The following is an 18,366-nucleotide window of genomic DNA, read 5'->3' as shown; positions in this document are numbered from 1 at the left end:
CTTAAAAATATTAAAAATAATTTTTTGTTTATATTTTATATTAATTAAATTTTAAATTTTTTTTTATTATTTAAACTGAGTTTGGGTCGGTTTGGACTGAGTTAAGGCATAATTTTATTTTTTATTTTTACCAAACTTAGCTCAAGTCAGACTGAGCAGATTATTGAACCCTTGGACACGACAAATTAAATATAATTTTAATAATATTAATAAATATACAAAATTTGAAGACAAAAATTTTAAATTCTTAAAAATAAAAATATTAAGGATAAATTACAAATATACAAAAATGCAATGAATATTACTATACATTTTTTGGTATAAGAAGAAAAATTCAATACTTACACCGGCTCCATTCTAGCCAATTGTATACCCTTCCGAGTCTTCATGAATAATCTGGAGTACTTGATTGATATTATGTTAAATTATAGTTGTATAAATAATTCAACATAATATTAATAAATTTATCTTGCTCAAATCTGGACTGCTTTAAAATATGGGCGTAACATTTTGTTTAAATCTGTTAATATTTTTAAATAATTATGTTTATATTATTTTTAAAACTTTGAAAAATATTATATTTTTTAATTCGATATTTAATTATTAGTACAATTAAAATTCTCTCGTTAAATTAGTTGGAGTGTCATTTAAAAAAAAATTCAATTGATAGCCACAAAATGAAACAAAACTAATGATGTAGTAATAAGTATGAATTTAACATATGAGTTTGACTTGTATTTTTAAATTTGAGAAAATAAAGTGACTAACTTCCTTAAAATAAAAGTAGGAAACTAAATTTTAAAAGACGAAGGGTAGAGTGATTTAGAATATATTTTAATCTTTTATATTTTTATTACTATTTGTAGCAATTTAGATATTGATATTCAAATAGCGGATTTGGTCATTAGACAAAATTTAATTAAATTGGATTTAAAATCGGATAGTAACACTTAGATTTAATAGAAATTAAAAGCGGATTAGGATTTTAAATAAAATTTGTGTAAAAACACTTCAATTCCTCTCAAATTTTGGAGTTGAGCAAACTGATTCTTTTAAAAATCCTCTTTAAATTCAAAAGTAAGGAATTAAGGACAATTAATCATAAAAATAATCTTTTTAAGTCATTTGTACATAAAATTGATTTATATAATAACAAATTAAGTCTTCAATGTGTACATATTTTTATCAGTTTGGTCTTGATTTGGAAAAGATATTTAAAAATTTATAGAATTAAAAAAAAACCTTTTAGTTTCAAATATATATAAATAGTCATAATTGCAAAATCTAATAGTTAAATTTATTATTATACCAATTAAAATTATTTAAAATTGAAAAAGAAATATCAATGTTATGATTAATTGTCTCACTTTTGAAATTGACTGTAATTAGATTGCTTTTAAGTTTTTTTAAGAAGGAATAATTTGGTCAATATCAAAATTGGGAGGGACTAAAGAAATAATTTTTTCCAATCTTTTAATCAAATTTTATAAAAATTTACAAATTTCCTACCGCTATTATCCTTGACCGCACCGGGATGGCGGCAAAGAACAACAACAACAACAAAAAAAGTGAACCGGGCTTGACAGCAGCCCAAAGCTGGTAATGAATGAGAATGTCGTTGAAGATAGCTACTGATTTCAAAGCACAGGAATGGGTTTTACAAAAGAGAGAAAATGATAGAAGTCCACTTAATTTGTTTGAATGTTGGGGGTTTCAATTCAACGAAAATGAACGCCATTGTTTCTTCACTGGGAGGTTTCTGCTTAAGCCATTACCTATCTACATTGCTGAAGCAATGGACTGCCAATGTTGTTCTTCTGGTATTGGTGAAGTAAGTAATTTTCTTACCCGGTTAGAAATTATGTCAAAATTTTGATGTTTTGAAAATCGAATAGCTATGGTGATCGATTGAGTTGGTCTTGGTTTACGGGAGAATATATTGAAATCCTTCTGATTCAGTTAACTTTTTGTAGTTCAAAATTTGTGATGTGGTATTAGTTTAAGGACCTTCGTGGGTTTCTTTGGAAGAGACAATAGGTCCATCGATGAGGGAAATTAGCTTCACTTGATTAGAACTCTTTACATTACTGGATAATTAGACTTTGTTGTGTAAAATGATAAAACGATTTAAGGAACCCCAGAGAAACAAATTTGTGCTCTTTTTTTTTTATGCTTACCATACTAGTGAAAAAATAATTTGATTCTTATTTTGATAGATGGTCTCACAGTTGTATATTTGTGATTTGGTGAAGCAGAACACTGAATGCTTGTATATTTGATATCTTTGTTTTACATTTCTTTTTCTTTTCTTACTCAAGTACATGTAAAGTCCACTAGGATATACAGATAAATGCTTGTTAATAGTACTATTAAACGTGAGTTCAAGCACACTGATGGAATACATGGTATCTTATTCTTAGTTCATCAGTGACATGTGACTACTAGGGAATGGCTTAGGATATAGAGATAAATGATTGTTAATAGTAGGCTGATGGAATACATGGTATCTTATCTTAGTTCATCAATGACATACGAGACTACTAGGGAATGGCTTAGATATATAGATAAATGTATGAAGATAAATGCTTGTTAATAGTTCAATTAAATTTGGCTAATTGAATACACAATATCTTATTCTTAGTTCATCTATGACATATGAGGCTACTAGGGAATGACTTAGAGAATGGTAAAGGCAAAGGGGTAAACTCTTAGAAGAGCTATTTTACTAGCAATTCTGAAATTGACCCATCATTCATTCATGAAGCCGATTGCTGATGATGAAGTGTTTTCACCTTCACTGACGTTTCCATCTTTGCCAGTGTCTGTGTGGGAGGATGATGAAGGAGAATAAAATGCTACAATTGCATATGAAACCTCCAACCTCTTTTACATCTTCCTCTTTGGCCTGCACTTTCTTGTCCCTCTCAGGCAATCCTGAGACCATTGGAAATGCTAACAATGGTCTAATTTTCATGATGAAGACCACGTTGCTTTCACCAACTACACTCATTGCTCTCCATGAGAAGAGCTTGGAGTGGAAGGTTTATCTGGTAAATCACTAATTCGATATTTATGTCCTTGCTAGAAGCAAGGTAGTTTGGACTCCATAAATCGTGCACAAACCATTTCTGCTAACTTGAGGAAATTGTATCTGTTTGACAGGAAGATATTAGCCATTGTGATGGCAATTTATTGGAACTCTGGTACAAGGAGAGTTGCATAATCTCTTATTTATAGCGCTGTTTGAGACCAACTATTCTTAATATTTAATACAAATTTGGAAGGTATTTTCAAATATAGGAGGTATTATCAAATATGGAAGATTTCTAATATGGAAGGTATACCTTCCATATTTGATTATATCTTTATATTTGAAAATACCTTCAAATTTGTATTAAATGTATAATATATACCTTCCATATTTGATTATATTTTCTATATTTGAAAATACATTCCAAATTTGTATTACATTTATACAAATATGGAAAGTTTATTAAATATAGAAAGCTTATTCAAATATAGAAGGTATATTCATGTATATCTTGATGTTTGAATATTTCCACGCGTGGTAGATCTATTTGTAGCAAATAATTGGTCTCAAACAGCTTTACAAATACAAGATCGTGCTACTCTCCTTGTATCACATTTCTAGTCAATTGACTTTCATATATGGATTTTTATGTGAAGATGCATGAATTAAATATTCAAATATTAGGTTATACATAAATATACTTTCTATATTTGAATATTTAATAGTAGTATCTTTACATAAAAATCATATAAGCATAGCATAAAAAACAAATCATCTAAAAGACATTTAGGAATACAGCAAAGTTTCCATACATAGAAGATGTATTAATACCTAAAGCACTGCATTTGTACCCAAAAGATAGAAAAGCATGGATAAAATGCTTGGTCTGTCTTTTAAGGCAACTTGTTCTGTATGCCTATTTTCTTTTATGCCTATTATGGTATGTCTATAATGATTCGTATGCATGCCATATAAGCATATAACACCTTTAAACATAAAATTGCAAGTCATAAATTAGATATTAGCTGGCATAGACGAACTCTAGTCTGCTTGGAACTATCCTGTGTGCTAATTTCAATTTATCTGGTCTAAGTAGATGGTGGCATTGTTCGGTTCCCTATCCGAGCACGTCAGCATTTTTTAATCCCTGCATAATTAGTTTTCCTACATAATATAAATATATTTCTGTTTGTTTTACTACCAGTCTAGAGAACAGGACCCATAGGGAGGGGAAACAAATTATTATGGTAAAAACACCTTTATGGTCCCTCTCAATAAAATTAGAGCAATTTAATCCCTATCAATTTCGAAAGTGAGCAACTAAGGACAATTAATGATGATGTTAATGTTTTTTTGCCAAAAATACATAACTTTTATAGGTATAATAACAAATTTAGCCCCCAGTGTTTGTTATTATGCATAAATGTTAGAATCTATAAATGTTGTGGGTTAAATTTATTTATTAAGATCAAATTAACAGAATGCATAAACTTTGAGGGTTAAATTTGCTATTATGTCAATAAAAATATATACAATTGACGAAAAGCATTAACATTGTGATTAATTGTCCTTAATTGCTCATTTTTTAAATTGACAGAGATTAAATTGCTCTGATTTTTTAGAGGGACCAAATTACTCAATAACGAAATTGAGAGGGATCAAAGAGGTCTTTTTACCAATTACTTCTCTTTGGTTTTGGAGTTAAATGGACACCCTAAAAACTTATGTGTAAAGTTTGAAATCCTAATGCTAACATCAAAGACAATATCCCAATTCAACAAGAACTTTTTCCATTCATATTTTACACCAAATTGAAGCAAGTGAAGGACAATAATAGTTTATTACTTTCAAGAAATCTATTAGAAATGGCATAAGTCAAGTTTCCATCATTTTGAGGTATCAAAGAATTAGTTAAATGCATAATCTAATTGGTAATAACACTATCATCATTTGACAATCTGGTTGACTAAGAATTGTTTTCTGGGGAATTCTATGAATCAATTCAAGCAGTGTGTGCAAAGAGAACCGATACTAGGAACTATTAGAGAGTTAAAGGCAGAGATTCAACCAGAATGTACTTAGAGATAGAAAAAACACGAAGAATATGTATTCTAATTCTTTATAAATGACATGACCAGATTTTTATGTGTTGTTACCACTAACCAGTCAAGTTAAGCATAGGCATGAATACATTTTTTCTTATGTTGTTTCGCTTTCTATGTTTTTGTGTTATTTTTATTTTAAAACAAGAAAAACAAAAAGAGACTCGGAGCTACGTACGAGAATGCTTTTGAAGGGCCATTTTCATGAAAGGAAGATCCAATTTAGTACCTCTTATATATTGTTGATATGCTTTAGTAAACTAGGTGGAGCTTGATAAAAAAATAAGTTAGCTTTACTGACCTCGCTGGATTCAGTAACTTTATGAGCAGAGCTGATCTGCTTAAATTCGGGATTATGCAGCCCAATCTTTGTGGTATTTTCTTATTTGCCTGCGCTAGAACCCGTAGGTGCACAAGTGCAAAATTTCTTGAGAAGTAAGAACTCCGGCCGACAAATAACACCTGCCAAAATTCTTATTTATAGTCGGTCATAACATTTATGGAAAGCTGCATTTGTGGATTGTGTTAACACGTCGACACTACGAAGTCTTCTATCCACGTGTAATTGTTTAGTTTACATATTGAAGTGATTTATATGGTCTAGGTAAGTGGTAGAATAATTTAGGTAATCGCTCTTTTTTGCACCATAAGTTATTACTCTCACTAATTACACTTTTATTATTATATTTATAGATCAAAGTGTTACTTGGGCCTTGCATATTACTTGTGCATACTGCATAGGCACGATCATGATGCATTAAATGTCATGACAAAGTTATCTGTGCGTTGTAAGCTTTGACCGACTATTTGCTCATGTTTTTTGCATTTCTATTTAAATTAGTTACTTCAAATAGAAATTGCTATGCCATGCTTTCCTTCCTGCAATAGCTTTAAATAGACTATATTTTTGAATCAAATGTTGGACTATGGAGTTATTGGAGTCCAAGGCATTTTAACCTTACTTTATTTGAAAGCAATACTGTAGAAATTTGTTGCACAATTTTCATGCTCTAATACTATGTCTAAAGAGGTCCAATTTATCATAATTGAGCCTACATATGTTGATATGGACGTGCACGGAACAGGATTGTAAGTTTTTCCAAGTCACGGATTTGGCCTAAGGCCCTAGACGAATGAAGGAGAACTTGGAGTTTGAAACAACTTGAAATACTAAAAAAATCCAAGTCAGATTTAAGAATTAAAAAGGGCAGCAATTAAAACAAGTAATAAAAGATAGAAAAAGAATAAGGAATCCAAATTAAATATTAAAAATAATTAAATAAGATCAAAACAGAATAACAAAGAAACGAAACAAGATAGATTGAAAGTGGCCTGTATAAGTCCTAAGGAGCCTTGGAAACCAAATGAATTCAGAACCCCCTTCAAACGGCTCTAATTTCCCCTCTAAGAAAGAAAACTTGACAAGAAAAAACTTGAAGATAATCCCATAATCTGAAAAGATTGTTAAAACTCTTTTAAAAGAATGTTAGGTTTAATTCTACAAAAAAAAAAAAAAAAAAAAACCTGTTTGATGTTGGCCATTCTTTATTCATAGGGAAGTTTCCAGTGAAGCCTTGCTAGACAGTTGTGTCATTATGAAGTATCTACATTGACATCAGTTGGCTAACCATGGACAGCCAGTGTTGATCATATGATCTTCCTAAATCAAGTAATCTTCTTAGCCTATTTGAAATTGTGTGAAATTTTTATGTTTATATAACCAAATAACTTAACTAAAAAGCTGGAGGAAAAGTATCTTAACATACAAGTTATCATCATCTACTGAGTTGGTCTTGGTTTATGGCATAATATATTGAATTCTTTTGAGTTGATTAATGCTGTTGTATCTTTATTTTGGTTTACCTTTTTCTGGTTTAAAATTTTTTATGTGCTATTATGCATACCTTTGTGATTCTTTTTGGAAGAGATAATAGCTCCATTGACCTTGATAAGAGAGAATTAGATTCAATTATTATCCCTTTACTTGACTTGATAATAAGACATTGAATGTAAAGTGGGAAAGCAATTTGAGTTCAAGGAAACCCAAAGAAGACTTGTTGTCAATTCCTTTTTGTACATAATGTTTTTGCATAAAGAACTGATTTGTCCACTATAATATGGTTTTGCTGAAAACAACATAAATGGTCTGGAATTGTTTGTATTGAGTGCAATGGCTTCTACAAAGTTGTTTGTAACTTTATCAGACAACTCAAATTATCATCTTGGGCTGGATTTTTTAACAAATTTCATGCCCCTTTTCTTGCCTTCTTTTTTTTTTTTTTTTTGCTTACCATATTATTAGACTGTCATTCAAGTAGAAAAAGGATTTGATTCTATTTTATAAATGTTCTCACATTTGTGGTTCCACGATTTTGCAAAGCAGAATACTCAATGCTTGGATATTTGTTGAATTTATTTGGTTACATATTTTCTTCAATGATTCAAATATTTGTAAAGTCCCTTCGTCGACGATAATGCAGCTTAGTTCATCAATGACATATAAGGCTACTAGGGAATGGCTGAGAGATTGTTAAAGACAAAAGCTAAACTCTTGGAGGAGCTGTTTTATGGTATCTGATCCATCATTCTTTCATGAAACAACTTGGTGAAGCTGTGAACGTATTGTCACCTTCATTGACGTTTCAATCTCGACTGCAGAGGGCCAAAGCTGCAGAAGATGAAGAAAAATATGCTATAGCTAGCCTCTTCCACGTCTTCCTCTTTGACCTTTACATGGTAGCCTTCACCATGTAATTCTGGGTTTATTGGGAACAGTAGCAATGGTCTTGTTTTCGTGATGAAGCTAACATGCCTTCACTAACTACACTCATTGTTCTCCATTAGAAATGCTTGGAGTGGTAGGTTTATCTGGTAAATCATTGATCTGATATTGATGTCATTTCAAGAAGTGATGCAGTATCTTGGACTCCAAAAATTGTACCCTGAATCATTTCTACTATCTTGAGGAAATAATCTGTATGACAGGAAGAAACCGGCTATTGTGATGCCAATGTCTTACTTATAAATAAGGCCTTTTGAAACCAACTATTTCATGATTGTATCAATTTTCAGTCAGAAATGAACTGTTAATTTAGCATAAATAAATTTTCCATACATGGATTCATAAGTAAAGATGCAAGTATTAAATATTCAAATATCACATAAGAATCCATTTACGGAAGATTTATATTTGTTGAATTAACAGTTCATTTCTAGCTGAAAATCAATGCAATCATGAAATAGTTGGTCTCAAAAAGCCCTATAAATAAGAGATTGCGCTGCTCTCCTTGTATCTAAGTTCTTATCAGATGGCATCACAATGGCCAATTTCTTCCTGCCATACAGATAGTATTTCCTCAAGATGGATGTAGCGAAGAAATAGTTGATCTCAAACAACCTTATAAATAAGAGATTGTGTTGCTCTCCTTGTATCTAATTTCCATTCAATTGGCATCATAATATTTGGATAGTTAATACCTGCATCTTTGCATAAAAATTCATATATGGAAAACATATTTGCTCCAAATTAACTGCCTTTTCTGACAGATAGTGCATTCACTGTATCCTAATATTTAAATTCTGACAGGAATATGCCAAAAACACTGCATTTTGTGACCCAAAAGGTAAGAAAAGCATGTGCAGTATGCATGGTCTGTCTTTTAAGGCAACTTGTGGTGTATGTCTATTTCTTTTATGCCATGTATGGTATGTCTATAATGATTCATATTACATTCCATATAGTCATATAACACCAAAACCATATGTGTATTGCATACCATACTTATGATGGTATAAACATAAAATGGTAAGTCATAAATTAGATATTAACTAGCATAGACCAACTCTAGTCTGGTTTGAACAATCCTGTGTGCTAATTTCAATTTATCTGGTCTGAGCAGGTGGGAACATTATTCAGTTCCCTATCTGAGTCTCAAAAACTTAATTTATGCTGCACTTCGGTTTGAAATGGACACTGAAAATTTATCTGTAAGGTTTAAATCCTGGTACTAACATCCAAGGACAAAGACATTTTACCCCGAATTTGACAATAACTATTCCTATTAGTAATAGTTTATTTCTTTCAAGAAATCAAATAGAAATGGCATAAGTTTAGTTTCCATTGTTTTATAGTTTCAAAGAATTATTTATATACACCATCATTTGACACTCTAGTTGACTGAGAATTGTTGTCTATGGAATTCTATGAATAAACTCATGAAGAGTGTGGAAAGACAGCCAGTGCTAGGAAACCGGTAGAGAGTTAAGGCAGAGATCGACCATAATATACTTAGAGATTGAATAAACACAAAGAATATGTATTCAAGTTCTATATTAGTGACATGATTAGGTTAGATTTTCTGCTCTTTCGCTTTCTTTGTTTATTTTTCCTCTTAAACAAGAAAAACAAAGAAAGGGCTCGGAGCTGTGAAAGAGAATGCTTACCATTTTCATGAACCAATTAGTACCTCTTATATATTGTCCATATACTTTATTAAACTAAGTGGAGCTTCATAGAAAAATAAGTTAGCTTGACTGACCTTGTTGGATTCACTGTAAAATGTTATGAGTTTGAGCTGATCTGCTTAAATTTGGGACTATTTTTCCCATTTGTTTGCACTAGATCCTGCAGGTGCACTAGTGCAGAATTTCTTGAATACTAGATGACTTATCTAGGATCATAAAGATTGAAGTAAAGGTTGTTTGGTTGAGAAGAAAGTAAGAATTCGAACCATTGTAAGATGGTTTTCGGCGAATTAGCACCTGCCAAAGATCTCATTTATATGGAGCTGGTCGTAACGCTAATGGACTATTGCTTCTGTGGATGGTGTTAACACGTCGACATTACGAATTCTTTTATTCACATGTAATTGTTTAGTTTATTTTCATATTAAAACGATTTATGCGCTTTCGATAATTGCTTAGTTTGGTTAACCGGTTTGTGCACTAGTTTATTACAATTAGCATTGTCACTTGGACAATGCATACTTATGCCTAAGGCATTGCCATGATGCATTGTTTTGAGTCTTGTGACAAGCCGAAATTTCCACTACAGTTTCGGATTAATCTTCTTGATTCGTGAACTTTTTCATGTGCAATCCGGTTGAATGAACAATGATTAAAAGATTTAGAGTAAAGTGATATGAAACGTATTTTTATTAGTGGATTTAGAGATTGATATTCCGGATGCAAATTCGTATAATGGATATACTCGGATTTTCACTTTTTATTTTTATATAATAAATATGGATATTTAACAGTTTTGGATATTAGACAGAATTTAATTGATTCGGATATATAATTAGAAAATAGTACATAAATAAACAGACTAGGATTTTGAATAAAAATTGTGTAAATCGATCTTTTAGTCTCTCTCAATTTAGACATTGAGCAATTTAATTCTTCTAAAAAGAGTAATTTAATCTTTTTAATTTCAAAAGTAAGCAATTAAGAACAATTCATTACGACTATTAATGTTTTCTATTAATTGTCTATAATTTTAATTGACATAATAACAAATTAAATCTTCAATGTTATATATTTTGTTAATTTGATCCTTATTTTAGAAAATAATTGAAAAATGTATAAAACCTCAATAAATATAATAAAAAATTAGTTTTAAATATATATATAAATAGACAAAATGTGTGAATTTTAATGGATAAATTTGTTATTTTTCTAATCAAAATAATGTAAAATTGTCGATTTACATACTCATTTTTGAAATTGGAAAGATTAAATTACTCTGGTTTTTTAAAGATATCAAATTTAAGAGAAGCTGTTTTTACCCATTTTTTTAATTCCAAATTTATAAAAATTACAAATTTCCCACCCGCTATTATCCTCGGCCAGAATGGCGGCAAAGAACAAAAGAAAGTAACACGGGCTTAACAGCAGCCCAAAGCTGGCAAAGAATTGAGAATGTTGTTGAGGACAGCTACGGATTTCAAATTACAGAAATGGCTTTTACAAAAGAGGGAAAATGATGGAAGCCCATTTAATTTGTTTGAATGTTGGGTGTTTCAATTCAACGGAAATGAATCGCCATTGTTGCTTCACGGGGAAGTTTCTGGTCATTGCGAAGTATATCTACATTGCTATTGGTCTGCCAAAACCATGGACGGCCAATTTTGTTCCTCTGATCTTGCTGAAGCAAGTAATTTTCTTGTCCTGTCTGAGATTATGTGATTTTTTTTTTTTGTTTCGAAAACTTAAAAGCTATGGACATCTATTGATTGGTCTTCGTTTATGGAAGAATATATTGTTGAACTCTTTGATTTGATTAATTCTGTTATCTGCTTTTGGTTTACCTTTTTAGCAGTTGAAAATTTATGATGTGTTATTAGTGTAAGTACCTTTGTGGTTTCATTGGAAGAAATAATAGGTCCATTGATAAGAGAAATTAGCTTCACTTGATTAAAACCCTTAACGTGACGGGATAATTAGACTTTGTTGTGTAAAATGAAAAAACAATTTAAGGAACACCAGAAAAACAAATTCATGCTCCTTTCCTTTCCTTTTTATTGTTACGCTTTTCATAATTTTAGTCCATCATTTAAGAGAAAGGAATTTGATTATTATTTTGGTAGATGGTTTATATTTATGTAGTTGTGATTTGGTGAAGCAGAATACTGAATGCTTGGATATTTGATGAATTTCTTTGCAAGTACATGTAAAGTCCCTTAGGATATACAGATAAATGCTTGTTAATGGTACAATCAAATTAGCTGACGGAATATGTGGTATCTTAATCTTAGTTCATCAATGTCATATGAGGCTACAAGGGAATGGCTTAAGATATACAGATAAATGTATATAGATAAATGCTTGTTAATAATACAATTAAATTTGGCTGATGGAATACATGGTATCTTATTCTTAGTTCATCTATGACATATAAGGCTACTAGAGAATGGTTTAGAGAATGGTAAAGACAAAGGGGTAAACTCTTAGAAGAGCTATTTTACTAGCAAGTCTACAATCAGCCCATCATTCATTCATGAAGATGAAGAGGTGGCATAAGATGCTATGATTGCATATGAAACCTCCTGCCTCTTCTATATCTTCCTCTGTGACCTACCCTTGTTTGACCCTCTCACGCAATCCTGAGACCATTGGAAATACTAACAATGGTCTAATTTTTATGATGAGGCCAACTCTTACTCCATCAGCTTCTTCCATTTTTTCAAGTAAAAAGTGCCTGGAGTGGTAGGTTTATCTGGTAAATCACTGATTCGATATCAATTTCCTTGCTAGAAGCAAGGTAGTATCTTGGTCTCCATAAATCGTACCCAAACCATTTCTGCTAACTTGAGAAAATTGTATCTGTTTGGCAGAAGGAAACTGGCCATTGTAATGCCTACTGAGTGTAACTCTGGTACAAGGAGAGTTGCATAATCTCTTATTTATAGGGCCGTTTGAGACCAGCTATTCTTAATATTTAATACAAATTTGGAAGGTATTTTCAAATATAGAAGGTATAAATTTATACCTTCTATATTTGAAAATACCTTCAAATTTGTATTAAATTTATAAAATATAGAAAACTTATTCAGATATAGAAGGTATATTTTTATGGAAGGTATTAAATATTCAAATATGGAAAGTATTAAACAATCAAATATTCAAATATGACCATATTTGATTATACCTTCTATATTTGAAAATACCTTCCAAATTTTTATGGAAGCATGTAATTGGTCTCAAACAGCTCTACAAATACAAGATTGTGCTACTTTCCTTGTATCACAGTTCCTGTCAATTGACTTTCATATATGGATTTTTATGTGAAGGTGCATGAATTAAATATACTTTCTATATTTGAATATTTAATACTTCTATCTTTGCATAAAAGTTCATATAAGCATACCTACTATACTAAGCAGTTACCATAAAAGACATTTAGAAATACAACAAAATTTTAATACATAGAAAATGCATTAATACCAAAAATACTGCATTTTTTATCCTTGCATAATTACTTTTCCTACATAAGATAAATTGTATTTCTATTTGTTTTACTACCAGTCTAGAAAGCAGGACCCGTAGGGAGGGCAAACAAATTGGAAACAAATTAGTTTAGTAAAAACACTTTTATGGACCCTCTCAATTAAATATTAAGCAAATCAGTTGCTCTCAATAAAATTGGAGTAAGTTAACCCCTATCAATTCCGAAAGTGAGCAACTAAGGACAATTAATAATGATATTAATGTTTTTTCTGTCAATAGTTCATAATTTTTATTGATTTAATAATAAATTTAGCCCTTGATGTTTGTTATTCAACATAAATGTTAGAATATGTAAATGTTGCAGGCTAAATTTATTAAGACCAAATTGACAAACTGCGTAAACTTTGACAGCTAAATTTTCTATTATGCCAATAAAAAATATGTAAAATTGATGAAAAACATTAACATTGTGATTAATTGTCCTTAATTGCTCATTTTTTAAATTGACAATGATTAAATTGGTCTGATTTTTTAGAGGGACCAAATTACTCAATATCGAAATTGAGAGGGACCAAAGAGGTCTTTTTACCAATTACTGCTCTTTGGTTTTGGAGTTAAATGGACACCCTGAAAACTTATGTGTAAAGTTTGAAATCCTAATACTAACATCAAAGACTATGACACTTCATCCAAATTCGGGAAGAACTTTTCCCATTTGTATTTTTAACCAAATTGAAGCAAACTATTAGAAATGGCATAAGTCTAGTTTCCATTGTTTTGTAGTATCAAAGAATTAGTCAAATACATATTCTAATTGATAATAACACTATCATCATTTGACAATCTGGTTGACTGAGAATTGTTATCTAGGGAATTCTATGAATCAATTCAAGCAGAGTGTGCGAAGACAACCAATACAAGGAAACTAGTAGAGAGTAGAGGCAGAGTTCCGACCATAAGATTGAATAAACACGAAGAATATGTATTCTAATTCTCTATAAAAGACATGACCAGATTTTTACGTGTTGTTACCACTTACCAATCAAGTTAAGCATAGGCATGAATACATTTTTCCTTATGTTGTATCGCTTTCTATGTTCTGGTGTTTATTTTTATTTTAAAACAAGAAAAACAAAAAGAGACTTGGAGCTGTGAATGAAAATGCTTTTGAAGGGTCATTTTCTTGAAAGGAAGATCCAATTCAGTACCTCTTATATATTGTTGATATACTTTAGTAAACTAGGTGAAACTTGATAGAAAAATAAGTTAGCTTTACTGACCTTGTTGGATTCAGTAACATTATGAACAGAGCTGATCTGCTTAAATTCGGGATTATGCAGCCCAACCTTTGTGGTATTTTCCCATTTGCTTGCACTAGAACCCGTAGATGCACAAGTGCAAAATTTCTTGAGAAGAAAGTAAGGACTCGAGCTGGCAAATAACGCCTGCCAAAATTCTTATTTATAGAGTCGGTCATAACTTTTATAGAAAGTTGCATCTGTGGATTGTGTTAACACGTCGACACTACGAAATCATCTATCCACGTGTAATTGCTTAGTTTACATATTGAAATGATTTATATGGCCTAGGGTATTGGCGGAATAATTTGATAACCGTTCTGTTTTGCACCATAAGTTATTACTCTCGTTAATTACACTTTTATTACTATATTTATAGATATAGGTGTTACTTGGGCCTTGCATATTACCTGTGCATACTGCATAGGCACTGCCGTGATGCATTGTCATGACAAAGTAACCATTAAGTTGCCATGTTTAGCCAACTATTTGCTTACGTTTTTTCGCATTTCTATTTTATTTGTTACATCAAATAGAAATTGCTATGCCATATTTTCCATCCTGTAATAGTTTTAAGTGGACTATATTGTTGGATCAAATGTTGGACTATGAGTTATTGGAATGCAAGACATTTTAACCTTACTTTGTTTGAAACTGATATTGAAGACATTTGTTATACAATTTTTTATGCTGTAATACTATGTCTAAAGAGGTCCAATTTATCAGAATTGAGACTACATATGTGTTACTGATTGACTGAACTTTTTACACATAATAACCTTATTTATTTAATTTCTTTTCATGTCTTATAGGTGTTTGGCTCCCCTCCATTATTTACTTTTGTGTCTATTACTATCCAATATAAGGTTAATCACCTTTTACAAATATCACTTCCACAATTCATTGATGGATCTTACACATTTGAATGGTGATGATTAGTGCATTTGAAAGTTTTAGATTAAAAAAATAATTGACTGGATCTCAACCCGTTCTTACTAACCTCAGTCCAACCCTAAGCATTCCTAAGTCTAGTTGCACAAGTCCATCTTCTTGTTGTTAACTTCAACATGGTGTGCAACTCTCTAAATATTGGTATACATATACATATATATGCCCTCTAGTTTTTGTATTGAGTTTAGCATTCTGGAATTACTGCATGTGGCTACACCATTTAATCACTCGCTTTCAGTATCCTGATATTAACAATGGCACTTTGACATCTACTGACACTTTATCCAACCATTAATTCTTGTATTTATGTCAACAGGTAGCAATAACATTAAGATTGAAATTTTGAGTTCTTTTTTTAATGTTTTAGAAAGAAGTAAGAATGACTGCCATTAATAACTTATATTGTGAGATTGCAAGATAGAACTTTTGCAATATCATGTGACAATCAATTCTAATTTGTTTAAGGTTGGGAAAGACTATTATTTAGACCATTAATGTGTTTCAAATATGGGTACTGATCAATATAAATATTCTAATTTGTTTTCTAAATTCTTTTTCTTGATTTGAAGAATTATACCTTTCATATCCATGTTTGGTTATATGTCAGATATAGATTTTGAATATATATACTTTTAAGGAAAAGGGAAAACTAAAAAGTCCATAAACGAAAATAGGGTGTAGATGGAGTATATTTGTCTAGGTTGATTGAAGTGCTTTGAGTGATTTGGGAGAATTACACTCTATCTACCATGTTAGCAATTATCTCCAAGGGCAACCATAGCTACCCAGAGTAGCTATTGAAAAATATGGACCATTATGAATAAGTGTGTGTTGGAAGAGCTTCGCATTAATTGTATATGTCAAATCTAGCTTCAACAATACTGAGTACTAAAATAACATGAACATGACTTGAAAAATTAGTTAAAACATAATACAAAATAGTAAAAAATTGAACAGAGCTTGGATAAATGAATATATTAAAATCGATATAAAACAGTCTTTCTTCCGGTATTTATATTGGTGCATATGTATATAAGCATGTTTCATTCTATATTTTACATTTATTAGACAAGTTACTATTAAAGAAAATATAATTCTCAAAATTCAAACTTGAAAATTTTTGACATAATATTTAAATTCACAACTTTATATATTAGTTCTTTTATTATATATCTTTTCGGATGTAGTGAGTCAAACTATGAATTGTTTTTAGCACTCATGTTTTGATGAGTATGAATTGTTTAAGTTGCCTGGATTAATACTTCATTATATTAGTTTATGAATTATGTGGTTGCTTCTTATCTACTCATTTATAGTTTTCAACCCTGAAGGAATTTAGCATTTTTTATCTGCACTAAGCTTTAGAGTGATTCCCTTACAGAAGCTACTTCAACCAATATGGCTAACTCCTAGGAGGAAAATCATAAGTTGACCGAGACCATTGAATTCCACATTGGGCTGAAAAACAATGATCCCTTAAAAGACAAGTGTTTCAGTGTTTGTGAAGCTGCCACACTAGTTGACTGAGAATTGTTTTCTATGGAATTCTATGAATAAACTCAAGCAGAGTAAGGAAAAAAGACCAGTGCTAGGAAACTAGTAGAGAGATTGAATAAACACATAGAATAAGTATTCAAGTTCTATATTAGTGACATGATTAGATTTTCTTTTCTGCTCTTTTGCTTTCTTTGTTTATTTTTCTTCTTAAACTAGAAAAACAAACATATAAAAGAGAATGCTTGCCATTTTCATGAACCAATTTAGTACCTCTTATATATTGTTGAGGTAGTGCTTCATAGAAAAATAAGTTACCTTGTTGGATTCAGTGTAAAATGTTATAAGTTGAGCTGATCTGCTTAAATATGGGATTATGCAGCACAATTATTGTACTATTTTCCCATTTGCCTGCACTAGATCCTATAGGTGCTCTTAGAAAGATTGAAGTAAAGGCTGTTTGGTTGAGAAGAAAGTAAGAATTCGTACGATTGTAAGATGGGTTTTGGCAATTAGCATCAGCCAAAGATCTTATTTGTATAGAGCCGGTTGTAACTCTTATGGACAATTGCATTTGTGGATCATGTTAACACGTCGACGCCATGAATTCTTCTATCCACGTGTAATTGCTTAGTTTATTTCCATATTAAAGTCATTTATGCGGTCTAGGTAATCGCTTAGTTTAGTTAACCGGTTTGTGCACCATAAGTTATTCTCTCTAATTTTATTACAATTAGAGTTGTTTCTGGACCATGCATTTTGAGTGCTTATGCCTAAGGCATTGTCATGATGCGTTGTTTCGAGTTGTGTCGAAATTTCAACTGTAGTTTAAGATTAATGATCTTGATTCATGAACTTGTTCCTATTACAATCCGGTTGAATGACATTTTTTTTTCAACAAAAAGATTTAGATGTCTAATCAATAGATGCTTGTATCTGCAGTGTACTATTGATCTGCAAACCATTTGCTGTTGTTTCGGCAAGGCAGAGGAATCGGTACGTTTCTGTTACCAACATGACGTGTAGCCCTTCACTACAGAACATTTCGAAGCGTCCATTGTCTGGATTTTGTTAGCAAAATTATCCCCTTAAATGATATCCATTAAAAGCAGGAGAAATGATATCCATTAAAAGCAGGAGCTTGTTCAAGGTGCTAGAAATTTTGTACTTTGACCACTTTAAATAGATCTCAAGGTGTTGTCTGGAAATTTGCCTATGGAGTCTCTGCCTGAATGTGAGTGCAAGTTCATTGGAAGGTATGTTTTACACATATATTGAAAGATTTCAAGAGAGCTTTGAATAAAATTGTACTTCTCTTATTAACTAAAGAATTCAACTTAAATAGAGAAAAAAGTCCTAATCCTAATTGGGAAAATAGTTCCCTTATTCTAATAAACTACTAAAACATAAAAAGAAAATAGTTCCCTTATTCTAGTAAACGCTAAAAGATAAAATAAAAATATTTCTAGAATATGAATAAAACTTATCTACTCAAATAAGATTTATCTACCTAAATAAATTTAAAATATATACATATTTCAAC

General features: G+C 30.9%; 1 protein-coding gene and 2 long non-coding RNA genes across 4 annotated transcripts; 2 read left to right on the top strand and 1 right to left on the bottom strand.

The window, feature by feature from the left end:
* The first annotated feature begins 1,508 nt into the window (after positions 1 to 1,508).
* On the top strand, positions 1,509 to 10,214 carry LOC128286575 (uncharacterized). 2 transcript variants are annotated; one of them, XR_008277188.1, is made up of 3 exons: positions 6,764 to 6,802; positions 8,720 to 8,756; positions 9,755 to 10,214. XR_008277188.1 is itself a non-coding variant. In XM_053023911.1 (2 exons), the coding sequence occupies exons 1-2, from the start codon at positions 1,607 to 1,609 to the stop codon at positions 3,060 to 3,062; spliced, it is 468 nt and encodes a 155-aa protein (XP_052879871.1). In that variant the 5' UTR covers positions 1,509 to 1,606; the 3' UTR covers positions 3,063 to 3,293. The 2 variants fall into 2 exon arrangements, 1 of the variants encoding a protein (XP_052879871.1); XM_053023911.1 differs by lacking the exons at positions 6,764 to 6,802; positions 8,720 to 8,756; positions 9,755 to 10,214 and adding exons at positions 1,509 to 1,831; positions 2,820 to 3,293.
* Positions 10,215 to 10,817: 603 nt separating this feature from the next.
* On the top strand, positions 10,818 to 18,154 carry LOC108452832 (uncharacterized). The gene is made up of 2 exons (XR_001866457.2): positions 10,818 to 11,287; positions 17,766 to 18,154. It is a non-coding gene; the product is annotated as an uncharacterized LOC108452832 (long non-coding RNA).
* Positions 11,920 to 14,579, bottom strand: LOC128286502 (uncharacterized). Its single transcript, XR_008277083.1, has 2 exons — positions 14,361 to 14,579; positions 11,920 to 12,331 (listed from the first exon to the last, which is right to left on the bottom strand). It is a non-coding gene; the product is annotated as an uncharacterized LOC128286502 (long non-coding RNA).
* Positions 18,155 to 18,366: the final 212 nt, after the last annotated feature.

Source organism: Gossypium arboreum, chromosome 13 (assembly GCF_025698485.1).
Source record: "Gossypium arboreum isolate Shixiya-1 chromosome 13, ASM2569848v2, whole genome shotgun sequence".
Taxonomy (NCBI): Eukaryota; Viridiplantae; Streptophyta; class Magnoliopsida; order Malvales; family Malvaceae; genus Gossypium; species Gossypium arboreum.
Note: the sequence above shows the minus strand (reverse complement) of the source record. Positions and strands in the feature narration are given on the sequence as shown.

Bases quoted from the DNA above. Each gene is read 5' to 3' on its own strand.
- LOC128286575 (XM_053023911.1), top strand. From the start codon at position 1,607: ATGAGAATGTCGTTGAAGATAGCTACTGATTTCAAAGCACAGGAATGG. The intron at 1,832-2,819 runs GTAAGTAATTTT...CATCTTTGCCAG, and splicing joins GTTCTTCTGGTATTGGTGAA to TGTCTGTGTGGGAGGATGAT.